At 40.9% G+C, this 15,269-nt stretch overlaps 1 protein-coding gene across 2 annotated transcripts in view; it reads left to right on the top strand.

Annotated features, from left to right (window-relative positions):
• LOC108884763 (collagen alpha-1(XX) chain) overlaps positions 1 to 15,269 on the top strand; it is a 33,406-nt gene that overhangs the window by 14,401 nt on the left and 3,736 nt on the right. For both annotated transcript variants that reach the window (XM_018678855.2, XM_018678840.2), the window contains exons 7-34: positions 466 to 633; positions 1,419 to 1,538; positions 1,633 to 1,797; positions 2,111 to 2,269; positions 2,451 to 2,623; positions 3,534 to 3,663; positions 4,448 to 4,593; positions 5,241 to 5,370; positions 5,596 to 5,735; positions 6,682 to 6,808; positions 6,968 to 7,107; positions 7,203 to 7,335; positions 7,761 to 7,906; positions 8,069 to 8,198; positions 9,165 to 9,281; positions 9,410 to 9,556; positions 9,850 to 9,906; positions 10,541 to 10,579; positions 10,720 to 10,858; positions 11,618 to 11,760; positions 12,950 to 13,059; positions 13,342 to 13,500; positions 13,634 to 13,711; positions 14,102 to 14,188; positions 14,290 to 14,343; positions 14,716 to 14,811; positions 14,937 to 14,990; positions 15,108 to 15,161. In XM_018678855.2, coding sequence (XP_018534371.1) covers positions 466 to 633; positions 1,419 to 1,538; positions 1,633 to 1,797; positions 2,111 to 2,269; positions 2,451 to 2,623; positions 3,534 to 3,663; positions 4,448 to 4,593; positions 5,241 to 5,370; positions 5,596 to 5,735; positions 6,682 to 6,808; positions 6,968 to 7,107; positions 7,203 to 7,335; positions 7,761 to 7,906; positions 8,069 to 8,198; positions 9,165 to 9,281; positions 9,410 to 9,556; positions 9,850 to 9,906; positions 10,541 to 10,579; positions 10,720 to 10,858; positions 11,618 to 11,760; positions 12,950 to 13,059; positions 13,342 to 13,500; positions 13,634 to 13,711; positions 14,102 to 14,188; positions 14,290 to 14,343; positions 14,716 to 14,811; positions 14,937 to 14,990; positions 15,108 to 15,161 — 3,341 coding nt within the window. The remainder of the gene's footprint in view (positions 1 to 465; positions 634 to 1,418; positions 1,539 to 1,632; positions 1,798 to 2,110; positions 2,270 to 2,450; positions 2,624 to 3,533; positions 3,664 to 4,447; positions 4,594 to 5,240; positions 5,371 to 5,595; positions 5,736 to 6,681; positions 6,809 to 6,967; positions 7,108 to 7,202; positions 7,336 to 7,760; positions 7,907 to 8,068; positions 8,199 to 9,164; positions 9,282 to 9,409; positions 9,557 to 9,849; positions 9,907 to 10,540; positions 10,580 to 10,719; positions 10,859 to 11,617; positions 11,761 to 12,949; positions 13,060 to 13,341; positions 13,501 to 13,633; positions 13,712 to 14,101; positions 14,189 to 14,289; positions 14,344 to 14,715; positions 14,812 to 14,936; positions 14,991 to 15,107; positions 15,162 to 15,269) is intronic.

Below are 15,269 nucleotides of genomic sequence, written 5' to 3'. Positions count from 1 at the left end.
TAAGGAACAAACGGCTTGAGAGCAGTAAGTGTTAGTTTGAAATGTGATGACAGTGTTTATACACGGGAGGGACAGGTAAAGGAAAGGATAATGACAGGCCATCCTGTTCAGCTGCAGGGCACATTTGTCCTCTCCTTCATAATCCAAGGGAACACACACACATTCACACGTATGGAAACTCACTCATGTTCATGTACTCACAATGTCCACACATGTATGCATGCACCTTTTCCCTGCCTAAATGCTCAGAGCCATCTGTTTCTGGATTTAAAACCATGCATTTTCCCATGTACTTACTAATATACAGATGGGTGTCAAATGAAAGGGAAGACCACTGTAAAGTGTCTTAGTAAAGTGTTACAATGTCCCTTCAGAGCAGCTTCAGCACTCTTTGGCATAAATTCAACACGTCTCTGGAACTCTGATCAGTTCAAGATTATTTTTTTCATGGTTCTTTTTCTTAAGGCACATCTCCAAGGAAACCATTTGAGTGCGACAGCGATGCAGCAGCGGACATCATGCTGTTGGTGGATGGCTCCTGGAGCATTGGACGCACCAACTTCAGACGGGTCAGAGACTTCTTGGAGGGCCTGGTGACACCCTTCCACATCGGGCCAAGCCACATACAGATCGGTGAGGATCTGTGTGTGTGTGTGTATGGTGTGTGGTGTGTGGGTGGGTGGGGTGGAGTGGAGGGGATGTGTGTGAAGCCATCTCTCTTCCCCTCTGTGGACTGTACTGTAGACATTTACATCATCGTTCATACTGCATGTTACCAAGGTGCAGACTGTTAAGAGGATATACTATAAGTGGTCACATGTATTCTGTGCACGTCTTTTGGGTTTTTTCCAGACAAGCAAACATCGTTTAGCATCGCCATGGCTCAGCTATGGCTCAGTTTAATAATTTAATTTCTGTTGATTGGTCGTCTTGTGGTGAATTGTTGATGACCAAAGCCATCTACATAGAGTGTATCTGCTAATGCACACATGTCCACAGACACACACACACTCACAAATACTTACGAATACACAGCACAGGGCCTATGAACTATTTAGAAATGCCATAGCTGCCACCAGGCAGCTCCTTACCAATGCCATCGCAGACAACTGGAATGTCCAAACACTTAAAAGCGACCACCTTTTACTGACCCAGCAACCAACAGAATTCCATAACAACCAAATAGAAAGGCCATAGCAACTACTGGGAAAGCCCTAACAACCAGCAAATAACTGCTTGCTACGTGCTTATATTTCAGCTGTCATGCTGAAACACTTCAAGAAAGAATAGAAGCTCATTTTAGTGCTTCTTTTCTAAAATAGTTATTTCATATCCAAACTTTCGTAACAACAAAAGATCAAGAAAAAAAACAACAGAAATACAATAAAATCTTGTGTAATGTTGTGTTTTTGTCCAAGGTCTGACCCAGTACAGCGGGGATCCTCGCACAGAGTGGCACCTCAACAACTTCACTACTAAGGACCAGCTGCTGGAGGCAGTAAGGAATTTTAGATATAAGGGAGGAAACACATTTACAGGTAAATACACACATCACACAATGCACCTTCACTACTGTATGACACTGTCTGTACCGTATGTCTGCCCGTGTATAACCATGCATTCATACCCCAGGCCAGGCGCTGCTCCATGTCATGGAGGAGAACATGAGGGCTGAAGCAGGGGCGAGGTCAGACACCCCATTTTTCCTGGTCTTGTTGACTGATGGGAAATCTCAGGATGACGCCATTGCTGCAGCAAACCGGCTGAAGAGTGCCGGTGTGGAGATCATCGCCGTAGGTGAGACTGAACAAGAGAGTGAGGTGGTGTAGAGGCTAAACGCTTTAGCTTTTAGCAGTTTCTGCGGGCTCATGTTTTCTTAAATCCACTCACATTCATCCTCTGCATTTCTGTGCACCATGGGCCTGTACGCAGTCTGGATTTATTTTCTTTACTCAGCCTCTGGGAGTTTAGAGGGGTGTAACAAATTATAGCCTGATGTGGTTTTCTTGTTGTTAAGTACTGTAATACAGCTCCTGTAATGGTCTCAGTGTTAGGTGTTTGCTTTCGTGTTGAGTAGGTTGAACCATTTTATATCTTTGTGCTTTTTCAGGTGTAAAGAACGCTGATGAAGCCGAGTTGAGACAAGTGGCATCAGAGCCAGTAGATCTGAACGTCTACAATGTCAATGACTTCCCTCTGCTCGCCAAACTGGTGGCACGACTGGTCCACATCCTGTGTGGGAGGATAGAGGACCGTGGCATTGCAAAACGTAACCTGTCTATCTACTGCATCTATCTGTTATTCTATCTGCCTTTTCCATCTGTCTTTATTTTCTAGACAACTTGTCAGACTCTTGAAATGCAAACATTACTTTTTCACTGCAGGTATTAGTTTCAGTTCAGATGATACTTCATTGAGGTTTAAAGTGTGAATCCTTTGTTGTTGTCCAGGAATGGAGCCTGCGCCCACGGCAGACCCAGCCCTCTCCTACCCCAGTCCTACTGATCTGCGCTTTTCTGAACTGGGCTCCAGAGAAGTGAAGCTCCACTGGACCAATCCTGCTAAGTCAGTCCAACAGTACAGAGTGGTTTACCACAGCGCAGAGGGTCAGAGACCACAGGAGGTTAGAAATGTTATGGCACATGACACAGTATGTTATTAGACATAAGTAGAGTTTTATAATAGCAGCACATTTCTTATCATATTGACCACACTACAGGTGACATTCACCCACTCAATCACACATTCATTCAGGGCTTTTTTAAAATCTATACCTACATAGAGCATTTTAAACACATCCATCCATCAGAGGCAATTCCAATCAGTGGGTGACCCGCTCTACTTCCTGAGCCACAGCCACCTCCAAAAGACTGAATAAGAAACTTTGACCATTAAGAATTCCACGCAGCCTCCACATTGTATTTTACATCGTACTTCAATTCAGAGAGAAATGTGCGTGATTGTAACTAGAAAAACACTGTCCTTTCAGCATAGATAAGACTGAAACTGTCAGTGAGAGGAGAAAAAGGAGCAAAATATGTTTGCCATCTTGTTTAAAACATCCCCTTTGTTTCAGGACACAACAATAAAAGCTTTATTGTATTTTGAGAAACACCAGCACCACTGCTATTGCATATTTTTCTACCTTTGGATCATGACCCACAGTGATATACAGACTGTCCCTTGGGATACTTCTGAAATGAAAAATGCAATTATTAAATATTCCAAAAATATATTAACATGTCTATATTATCAATTTGGAGCATTTTTTTTTTTTTTAGAAAATGTTCGATAACTCTCTAATAGTCATTTACAGACCATGATTTAACAATAATGTAGTGAGTTTAAATATGTTGTAGGTACCACATTTAGTCACTGATATCTTCCTCTTTTCCATAGTATATAGTGTTTTCATACAAAAGGTACATGTTTACAGAATATCTGGATTTTAATTAGATATTTTAATTTTATTTCTTTTTGGATTTTTGTTTTTTCATTTGTTAGTCTGACTGTAAGTGATGTTCTGTCTCTAGGTTGTATTGGCCGGCTCAGAGTCCACTGTGCTGCTGGACGGCCTCTCCTCTCAGACACTGTACCATGTGTCCATCTTCCCTGTGTATGAAGACAGTGTTGGCCTGGCGCTCAGAGGAACTGTCACTACATGTAAGATTCTCAGCATTTTTTTTTCATCTGAATGTTATGCTACTGTTAAAGGAGAAGTTTCTCGCTATTCCATTTTTGTTGTCAGCAAATCCTATGAAGAGACCAAAGCTGTGAATTAATCCTACTAACACGTATTGTGTGTGTAGCCAAAGCCTGATTTATCTCATTCCTTTCTGTTGTACAGCTTTGTTGTTGTCAAGACATAATTGAAAATATATCAGTTTCATCACCATGAACTGTAGTTCAGGTACCGCCATACTGAATGGAATTCACAGAGATAAAACTAAAATAGATGTTTTTTTCATCTGTCTCTATAGGACAGTAGATTTGTGTTTCTAAAATGTCATTGCCTTCCTCAGTAAAATCAACGGTTGACTTTAATCAGTCTGTTTTTTTCCTTGTTTCCTTTTTTTGACATTTTTTCCTCTAAAACTTCCCAGGCACCATGGATTCTTTGAGAGAAATGACATATTTGACTCTGCTCTTGGCATTTTCAGAATTACATGTTAGGATGGCCAAGGAAGGCATAACAAGCACAGGGCAAAATAAGGGTGGAATATGCTTATATTTAGCCCAGATATGTGCTACACTCACTCTTGACTTGTTACTGTTCTGTTGGTCAGTAAACTAGCAACAAACTAAAAAAGTGTAAAAAGTCTCCAGTCACCACTAAATCACAGCAGCTAACAGGCTCCTCTGTAAAACCATGTTTGTATTCTACAAACTGATCTGATGTTACTCTCATCCTTTCTTTCCTCTGTCTCTTCTGGTCTCCCTCCTTCAGTGCCTCTCGCCATGCCTGCCAACCTGGTGGTGACTCCTTCCTCTTACAGCACGCTGAGAGTAAGGTGGGATGCAGCGCCCGGTGCGACACAGTACATGATCCTGTATTCAGCCCTCAGCCATGGAGAGCCTGACGACGCCAAAGAGGTGGGAGCTATATTTCTCTCTGTGCTGCGTGTGTGTGTGTGTGTGGGGGGGGAATTAAAAGCTCATATGAGATGATTTATTGCACATATGTGATTTGTAACTACAAGCAAATAGTTACAAGCCAGCAATAACCAGGGTAGTCAGCAGACAGAAAAGGGCTATGGCAACAGGCAAGGCAAGAAGAGCAAAAATTCAGCAGCTGTTCACATAGAGTTTTCCTAATGTGACCTGTCCTTGGAGTTACAGATATGCCCTATTTGTGTAGTGCCTCCAAGCCATGTCATACATAGCCACCGCAAGAAGCCACTGCAAATTGCAGACATAGCTGTTTGCTCTGTTAGTAGACTGGATATATATATATGTATATATATTGTTGATCACTAATTTGAGAAAAAAACATCTTGTAAATGTAGATTAAAATGTGCTGTTAAATCATTGTTTCATTTTTCATTGTTTCAAGTAAGCACTCATCTCCAATTACTCACTGTGATGTAATTTTACAGTAACCTTATCATCACGCAATGACTTTTCCATCCTGCAATGATGTGGGCAGAAACAGTCTTACCTCAGGACACAGTGTTGCACTACATCTTGAGATATAGTATATTAAGCCTTTAACTCCACGTTTGTATTTTGTATCACTGCAGGAGAAATTCAGTGCAGACCAGACAGTGGTGGAGCTGGCAGAGTTACTGCCAGCAACAGACTACTCTGTCACCCTCTATGCTCTCTATGATGAGGATCCCAGTGACCCTGTCACTGCTGTTGCTGCCACATGTAAGGCACTCAGAAATCCCCAAATGTTCTTATCCTGAATTTTTCGTTTACATTTTTACTTTCACATTTTCTTATTTCCCCCCTTTGTCATTTATCTGTCCTTTTCTTATTTCATTAGAATTCACACTGCTGTTCATTTCTTACAGATCTCCCTTACTCACTACCCTCTCTTCCTCCTTCCATCATCCACATATCTCACTTGTCTCACTTTTTGCCTCCCTGCAGTCCCTCTCCCACCTCCTGCAAGCGTTCATTTTCCAATGGTCACCCACAGTACACTGAGGGTGAGCTGGGTACCCGGAGCCGCGGACGTGCCCGGCCACAGAATCACCTACAGCACCAACCACGGCAGTGACGTCAAGCAGGTAATTGAACAAGATACACTGATGTCAATCTACAAACCTCCTGTCCCCAAAACTGCCCCCAGAACTGAGACAGCTTCTTCATTTTCAGAGACATATAGATAAAATTCTCTTGTGTGACTTGTATGTCGGTTTTGAATACAAGACATTATTACACTTAAGCTTCAGTTTCCTCTGATATCAGCCAGTCGTAGTGCTGACACAAAGCTGTGTGGGCCGCAACATGCATAACAATTAACTGTTGTTTTATTTATTTATTTATTTTTTTTATGAATCCCTTTTTAAAGAATCACATACTGCTTTGGATTAAAAGATCATCAAGCTTAAGCTCAAGCTTAAAACAAAGAAAAGAAATGTAAAGGTAACATTACTCAGAACTGAATTAAATACATTTTCTGTTGAACTTTAAATAAATCATTCCATTTAAATCCAAAACATGTGTACATCTAACAGTGTGTGTAATTTATATTTAACTTGGTAGTTTTCATTTTCATTATGAATAATTAAACAGAGTAGCTTTTTAAAACTGTATGAGGCAGAAAGAGTCACAGAGAAACAAAGAGCAAATGGTGGTGCACCAGTTTTCTTGTGCTAAAGATGGTGATTGCACATGAACGTGAAAATAAATTCATTATGTATCATGTATTCTCTCCCTCAGTTTCAGTATAAAATATATAAGTTGCATTAACATTCTGTTTAATTAGAATAGAAATAATAAATATGAAACACTTCAAGCTATGAAATATTTATGATGGTGTGACAGTGAGCGGGCAGGTACCATCTACTACGACACTGAAACAAAGACAGCTAAATTTAATTCAGACAGCATTCATTTTATTATTTACACCTGTGCTTTTCCTACTGTGACATGTCCACAAAGGAGTAAACACGATTTTGCTTGCCACAGCCACAAATCTGTTCCACTCATTCATAATGAATATATTCCCAGGTGGAAGTAACAGGGCTGAACTCAGTGCTGGTGCAGAACCTGTCCTCTCTGTCCAGATACCTGGTGTCAGTCCAGTCTCACTACCCACAAGGCCTGTCTGCAGCATTCACCAGCAATGTCACCACACGTAAGACATGCATAATACATGCTGAGTTTTTTGTGCGATTTTCTTTGATGCATATAGGGATCTGCTTTACGCGATAGCAGCATAAAATTGTGGATGAAAAGCATCACAGCAGGCTAAAGTGTCTTTTTTCTTTCATTACACATTTTCTCTCTCTCCCAGTGAAGGTGCCTTCTCCATCAGACCTCAGGGTAACTAATTTCTCAGGCAGTGATATCACTGTGCGCTGGGAGGCTGCAGCTAATGATGTGGTGTCCTACCTCATCAAGTGGATCTCCCTTAGTGGAGGGGACCTGAGACAGGTGAGGATGGATTGAAAGGATGGTTGGGGTGTATCATGTGTTATAATTTTTAATGTGAAGTTGAATGAAAAGTTACTCTTTTTATCCCTGTTTAGTTAAGGGTGAACGGTGAGAGTGAAGGAGTGATCCTGGAGGGGGTGAAGGACGATAAGGAATACCAGATCTCTCTGTCTGCGCTTTATGGAGATGGAGCTCAGAGTGAAGCTGTGGCCATACGCTATAGCACCTGTGAGTCACACCAACACACTAATCTACCTATAAATAAATAAATAAAATACCATCAGCAGCACTGGAAAGTAATATCTCTCACTAAATATGAGCTTGCTTTTTTGGTTGCTTTTGTTTTACCTGGAAAGAAAATCCTCCAGTGCACAGGGAAAGATGAAAGTATTTCTAAAACTGCTCACTGGGACTGTCACAGGTAGCAGTTTCTAGTTTAATCAGAATGGTGCAAAAAACAAAAAACATCCAGAGAGCAGCAGCTCTGTGGGAGTCTTATTGTCTATTTACCGTGTTCATGTTTGTAAATGCTGCATTGCTGCCAAAACGAATTTCCTCATACAGGACAATAAATATTCAAAATAACATTTTGATATAAATTATACTTTGTAGTAATTCTGAATATCTCTGCTTTTTGTTTTTTATCCTCACAGTGTCTGGTGGAGGACCATCCAGCGTATCGGTCTCTGAGGAGACTGCAGTCAGCTTGGTGGTCACCTGGGTGCCTCCCAACGCTCATGTCCTCCAGTATCGTGTGTCTTACACTGCGCTGACTGGAGCTGAAGCCCAGGACAGCACTGTAAGTGAGCTGTAATCATCGCCTCCTCAGCTGCTTTGTCCTTCCTACCATACTGTAAATCACATTGCTACTCTAGGGTCATAGAGTATTCCAAAAACTACTGTAAGTCACTGTATCGACAGATGGTTGCTTTACTTGAATGTCTGCGTTTGCTGTACACAGGTGTTGGTTACAGGTGGTGAAAAGCGGGTGGTGCTAGAGTCATTACAGCCAGATACACGTTACAGCATTCTCGTCACCGCCGAGTATCGCAACAGAGAAGGAGGCAGCAGTTCAGCCCAGGGCAAAACTGGTGAGTCAAACACACTAGGATACATGCAGCTTTTTGAAATGCTCACCTGCTGGAAAAGTGACTAAATTTGAACTTTTGGCAGAAAATAGCAGATATAGCAGATTTATGTGGAGGAAAGGTTAAATTTAAATGTAAAAACAACATGGCATTTTCCTCGCAACATCTTCAAGTCAGAGCAAAGCACCTTTTATAGTACATCTAGATTTCTTCAGTTAATGTGTTGATTTATTTGGTTGACTAAAATACACTGGAATGTTTTTGTGAGTTCATGCTACAGGACATATGTTGAAAACCCTTCTAGAACTTTTCATTAGCCGAAAGACAAAAGAAGGATGCTGATATTTATTAGTAAATCTGACAAACAGACAAACATCTCAAAAACCAAGGCTGGTATTACCTGAAAAAACATTTTGATCTTAAGTACATCAGCATTTTCATCTAAATTGAAAATTGGTCTCAACACTCACATCATTAAAGGGCTCCAGTCAGTAGAAGTCATCAGCAAATAGCTACATTACATACAGAGGGCACAACAACAAAGAAATGACATTTAGGAAAATTGTATGATATTAAGATACAAGGTCTATACCAACCCCCTCTCAACATGAAGCTGAAATCATCCAAACATCTGTAAAAATTCTAAAAGGTGCATTTTTGTCATGTTAGTTGTTATAAACATGTTCTGATGTTCTCAAGATCAGCAATTAATTAGAAAACACAGGACCGACAGATGAATCTTATTCTAATAGATAAACATGAAAGTAAGCTTTTTAAGGAAATTTGTCATTTTTAGTTTTCCCTTTCAGAAAGCAAGAAACAGTTAATGCATGATATTTCTTAAAACCATTTCTTCAAGGTTTCTTACACGCTGAATATCTAAAACTCTAAATGTAAACTGAGGTCACATCCAGTCCTCTGCGCTGGCCTCTCTGTGTATAAATCTGATCTCTCTCTCTCTATTTCCAGCCAGTCTGCGGGTGAGCAGTGTGAGTGTGGTTAGATCAGACCACTCCAGCATCTGTGTGTCTTGGAGACCAGTGTCTGCTGTTGATGGATATCGTATTGTCATCCAGTCTGTCAAAGGTAAACTATAATGAAATCGATGTTCGTCAACTCTGTGTACTTCAGGCTGTCTCTCAACCAATGTAACCGCTGTTTATTTACCCAGTGGTGTGTGTGTATATGTGCGTGTCCCGTCTGTGTGTGTATAGACAAGGAAATAAAGGAAGAAACTGTCGATGAGTCCAGCAGCAGTCACTGTTTCACTGATCTGGAAGCAGAGACTCTCTATCGCATCAGTGTGCACTCACTCCTTGGCTCAGCAGAGGGCGCCGCTGTCTCCATTCTCCATCCAACAGGTTTGATTTGATCTTAGTAACATCAAAACAGTGTTAGATGTTGAAGATTGTTGGCTTAACATGAAGGCTGACATCTGCTTTTATGAATTGCTCATTTAATGAATAATTTACCCACTGTGCATAATAAACGATATCAAGGCTAATGTTCCAAATCACTCAGTAATTGTGACGGTAACTGATTCTGTAGACAGATGCATACAGTTCATGATTTTTTAACAAAAATAAATAAAAGTCTTGACATTTTTGTTGTTGGTTAAATGTGTCATGATTGTTTTTTCTTATTTCTTCTACAGCCACAGCTCCAGCCAGAATTCCCATCCATCCCCGCATGTATCCTATCCACAATGAAGGTGACTCATCAGCATATCACTCTTGTTATGTAGTAATAAGTCTGAACATGAATGTATTTTTGTAAACTCTTTGGAGACATCATTTCAGTCCAAATTGAGTGGACATGTTTGTTCTTGAATCCCTGAAATTCGCAGGGGGTCCTCAGATGACTCCAGCAGGTCCTCAGTAAAATGTAAACGAACATGAACATCAATGAGAAATACATCAATTTTCATCAACTTTCTCTCATCCTCTAGATGTTAACATGATGAGAAATGTGTAAAAATTCATTTTTCATGATGTGGGTGAAATCCATTTCATATTTATTTGTCAGTTTAGATGAAAATTTCCCATAACCATTAATGTAGACCACTCAAATGTGAATGAGACCATTAAAGTCCACTTCCTCCCCAGCAACATATTGTAATACAGTTCTATCATGTGTCATATCTAACAGTTGCCTTGAGAGGTCACATCTTATCAAATGGTCCAAATCATTTGCTGTCAAATAGCAAATTTATTTTGATGTACCCAGAGCCCATAGTGACACTTTGGTGTTTTTTGTCTGGACTGAAAATGCTGAAAAGAATCCCTTGTACTGATGGTTTATCAGCCTTGCGTTTAATGATTCAACACTGCCCTCTTGTGTTGCAGTGTGCCCTGAAGTCACCATCAGAAACAGCATCGTTAAGGGTGAGACGAGCTGTCTTCACACATAAAACTGCAAACTCTCTCATAAAAGCCTCATTTTGAAAAATTGAAACAACAGCTTTAAAAAGAATAACTGTCAGCATATTGTCTTATATGCCTCTGTCATGTGTTTGTTGTCTCAGGGTTTGACATGATGGAAGCATTTGGTCTGACTCAGAGAGCTCACTCGTCCGTGGAAGGTGTGGCAGCAGAGCCTTTTGTCTTCAACACCCTCCCCACCTACACCCTGTACAGAGACGTTCAACTGACGCAGAGCATCAAGTGAGACAGTTCCTTGTTTTGTTCTTGTACCTATACACTGAAATGCAAAACCTAACCTAAATAACCTTCATTTCAAACTTTTACTTTTTTCCTCTGTGCTATTTGCTTTGCTGACTCCAGCTGTGGTTTGTCAGGCTGTATGCACAGTGCAAAGCAGAATATACAGTTCTTTTTAGTTACACAACAACCTCAAAATGTGGTCGGAACATTCGGATCCCAATTCGTCAAAGAGTCAATATTGTACACCAAAAATTCATCTTAGGAAGGATGGCAAACTTGCAGAGGTTGCTTTCCACTGTACTGCTCCTGCCTTTGCTCTCTTCAGTCTCGTCTTGCATCTGAGCTCCTCCCAACAGGGCTGCAAGTGAGAGATGTGAGGAAGACATGAGAGAATAAATGGAACATCCTTGTTTATTCCAGCATCATTTTGAGGGGACAGCAGCTGCTCATGACACACAGCATCTCAGGTGTCCTATGTGTGGAAATAATTTTGGAACAGTTTATCAGACTAACATCTACAAACACCTAGTACTTATTATAGAGCTATTTCGGTGTCAGGGCCTCACATTGCATCACGTTTACAGAACTTATAGTTCAAAATCTTCATCTCCCATCTTTCTGTTATTGTGCAGCAACTGCAAACATGCTTGCTGTATCTTTAGTCAAAACTCCAATGTTTTCTTCAGAGGAAGAGGAAGGATGGAGCAGCTTCACTTTACCTTGATGTAAACTGATCCATCTTTTCCTCTCTCCCTCCAGGTTTATCCACGCTGCAGGTTTCTCTCCAGAGCACACCATCAGCATCGCCTTCCGTATGTTGCAGGATACACCCAGGGAGCCCTTCGCCCTCTGGCAGCTCACTGACATTGACTTCCAGCCCAAGATGGGAGTGGTGCTCAACCGTGAGTAACACTTCTGCATCTGTCTATCCTCCAAAAGTAAACCCTCGTAATCCCTTTGGTCTGTCATAAAATCTCATTTTGTCATCAGGGCCTTCAGATACCGGACTAACTGAGTGAGTGAAGACAAAATGAGCATTAACTTTAAGGTCACATTTTAACAGCTTCTTAGAGAGAACCCTGCCTTTTTAATTTGTTTTAACATGTTTTCACTGTTTCTATCAATTGAGTGTGGCACATAGTTTTATCTAGAGCTGAAATGATTATTAACTGATAAGTTGATAAACAGAGATAGTCAACTATTTTTATATTAATCTTTAAAGTCTTTTTTTTTTCAAACAACAACTGAGCATCCCAGACTCTCAGCTTCTCAGTTTTGAGACATTTAAAGATGTCTTCCTGGAGGTTTGAAGGGGGGGTATATTACAGTCAACTAATTAAGATAATAATTATTAGTTCCAACTAGTTTTAGACACTTTAGACTTTTTAGACCTAAAGGAAACGTGTATGATATCTGTAAGATATTTTCTCAAAAATACAAACAAATCTAACTGTGGGGTGAGATTCAATATTCCATGTTTTTACAGTGAAGGTTTTATTGCCTCTGGGTTTCTGAAACAAGCTAGAGACCACAATATGTGATAATGACATGGGTAAATGTGCTTTGAAAAAAAACCATCTAAATTATAGATAGATAAATGCAAATAAATCGATTAATTCAGTCTTTTACCAAGGCTTCACAGCAGAAGGATAAGACCAAAACAACCTATATGTTAGTTCATCTCTTTTTATTTTCAGACTTCCCTTCTTCCTTACCCTTTTCCTTGTAGCGGATGTTTTTATACCATGCCGTGGCTGTCTTAAATTCATGTTGGTTTAGCCTCAAACCTAATCTTTTATTCTCTCTGTGTGAGGTTTTATGAAAAGCTGAGATCAGATCTCTCACTGTCTTTGGAGAATATTGAAACTGAGACTGACAGGCTTTCACAGCACACAGTAGTTTTCAAGACCTAATTTAAAAAATGAAGCAGGAGCCTAAAAATCCCATTGAAGACGGTGCCTTTTCCCTTACACCCAACCAGACCACACCGGTAGAGAGTAGCGGCCTGTAGCTAATACTGTCACTTTAAGAGCACCGTGGTTTTAATGTGAGAAACAACTGAATATCATCCTGTGTATTTGTGCTTTACAGCTACTACGAAGCATCTGGTGTACTTCAGTCTGGACTACAGGGGAGAGGTGCAGGAACTGACCTTTGACCAGCCACAGGTCCACAAACTGTTCTATGGCAGCTTTCATAAGGTGAGATAATATGCCCAGAGCAAAAGCTTCACTGTCATTCAGAAAATGAAACATTGATGCTATGTTTTCATCTGTCTTCCTCATTACTCATTCACTTTTGTGTACTCTCTAATAAAAAAGAAATGTCAAGACATGCAATTATAGGGAAGAGTGGTGGAGAGGTGAAAGACATGGTTAAAAATAGACTCCACATAGTACGGCAGATGAGGATAGTACACACAACAGATCAGAAGAAATCACTTATGGTTCCTTTCGATCAGTCCTCTCTCTTTCATTCGGTAGGTTCACTTGTCTGTCAGCCAGGTGAGTGTGTCCCTATCTGTGGACTGCCAGCATGTTGGTGAGAGACCTGCCCGACCTCTGGGCAGCCTACCGACTGATGGTTTTGAGATGCTGGGAAAACTGGTGAAGACCAGAGGACCCAATAGTGGATCTGCCCCGGTACTTTGTTTCTATTCAACTTGATTTTTTTATCTTAATCCAGGCCCAGCCTATCAATAATATTGTACACACTGAATTTACCTAAGAAAACTGATGGTATTTTCTTCTGTCCTGTGTTCTTCATTGTATCCAGTTCCAGCTGCAGTCCTTTGAGATTGTCTGTAACACCACGTGGGCTTCTGAGGACACCTGCTGTAACCTGCCTGGAGTGGTCAGTCTGTTACCATATACATTTACCCTTATTCAACTCCTATTTTGGTATTTGGGCCTACTGTGAGTTTATCCAGTGTTTGAACCAATATATGACATAGAGTGAGCTGAGTGCTTACTTTAAAGGTTTTCATTGCTTAGCTCAGTCCATTGTGGAATAAAACGACTGTTGCTCATATTATATCTCCATAAGCTGTTGGTTCATTTAGCAAGGTGTGTGAAAATATTATACACTTCTTCTCTTATACAAAGTCATGTTGCTGTCATTGCATTTTCCTCGCAATAGTGAGGAATACTTAAAGAGAGCACAGTAAACATAGCAGTTGATTAAAGGGCTGACGTAATGTTTTTGTTGTTGTTGTTGTTAATGTCTGTCTGTTGTGTGCATCAGAGAGATGAGGAGAGCTGTCCTGCCCCAGCGTACACCTGTTCCTGTTCGTCTGACATCCCTGGAGCTCCTGGTTCCCCTGGGCCAATCGTACGTCACCATTAGACCTGAAGTACTTGTTGAATCACTTTTTGTGTAATCCTTCTGTTTGACAGTATGTTGACTTTAATTTATTTATTTTTTGTCACCAGGGAAAACCAGGTCCTCGTGGTGAGAAAGGCGAGAAGGGAGAACAAGGCCAAAAGGTGAGAAATATGTTGCTTATAGTGTAGGAGAGATTGTAGCATATATAATGTATGAGACAAGAGCCTGTTTACTTCTTGCATCAGGCTCGTCTTGGAAGGGGTGTTCTCTAATTTTGGTGTCGGACCAATTTCCAGGCCATGTTTAAGATAGTAATGTAGAGGTCAGAGGTCTTGTCAGGGTCAGCCTCATCTGCTGCCTCAAAATAACTTCTGCAGTCAAGATGCAGATGTAAAGATTCACACTGTACACAAAAACAGAATTCTCAAGTTCCTCCTCAAACATAGCAGCAACATGTAAAATCAGTTGCACAGACATGTCTGCGATTGGAGCCTCAAATTGATGTCATCATGTGAGTTTTCTCTGTTTTCCAGGGGGAGGTGGGTCCTCCAGGAAAGCCTGGATTTGAGGGAGGCCTTGGACTCTTAGGCAGCACTGGACCCCGAGGCATGTCTGTCCAGGGCAAAATGGTGGGAAAACTTGTTTTCCTGTAACCATGGTACATATTATGCTAAACTGTTGTCTAAGGACTGATGAATCTAGTAGGTTGTGTAAAAAAGAAACACCTTTTCTTTTTTCATATTTTTCCCATTAGGGTCCACCAGGTGCAACAGGGCAAAAGGGGGATCCTGGACGACCGGGAGCCCAGGTGAGTTAAAACTGAAATAGTGGAGTCACCAGAGGAATCAAAAACACTCTTCTTGTTGTAATGTTGTATATAAAGCCATCCATCTGTCACTCATTGCACTCTCTCCTTTCCCGGTAGGGATTACCAGGACCTCCAGGTCCAAAAGGGGAAGAGGGGATCCCAGGCCCCCAGGTGAGCCGTTTGATCCCAGCCAATACAGAACAGCAAATGTTAGCAGCTCTTCATCAAGCTGAACTGAACCAGTGACCCCCTCTCCCTCTGTATCTGCTCTCATCTCTC

The sequence above is a fragment of the Lates calcarifer genome, linkage group LG6 (genome assembly GCF_001640805.2).
Source record: "Lates calcarifer isolate ASB-BC8 linkage group LG6, TLL_Latcal_v3, whole genome shotgun sequence".
NCBI classification, from domain to species: domain Eukaryota; kingdom Metazoa; phylum Chordata; class Actinopteri; family Centropomidae; genus Lates; species Lates calcarifer.
The sequence above is the reverse complement of the archived record's forward strand: the minus strand, read 5'-3'. Positions and strand labels throughout refer to the sequence as shown.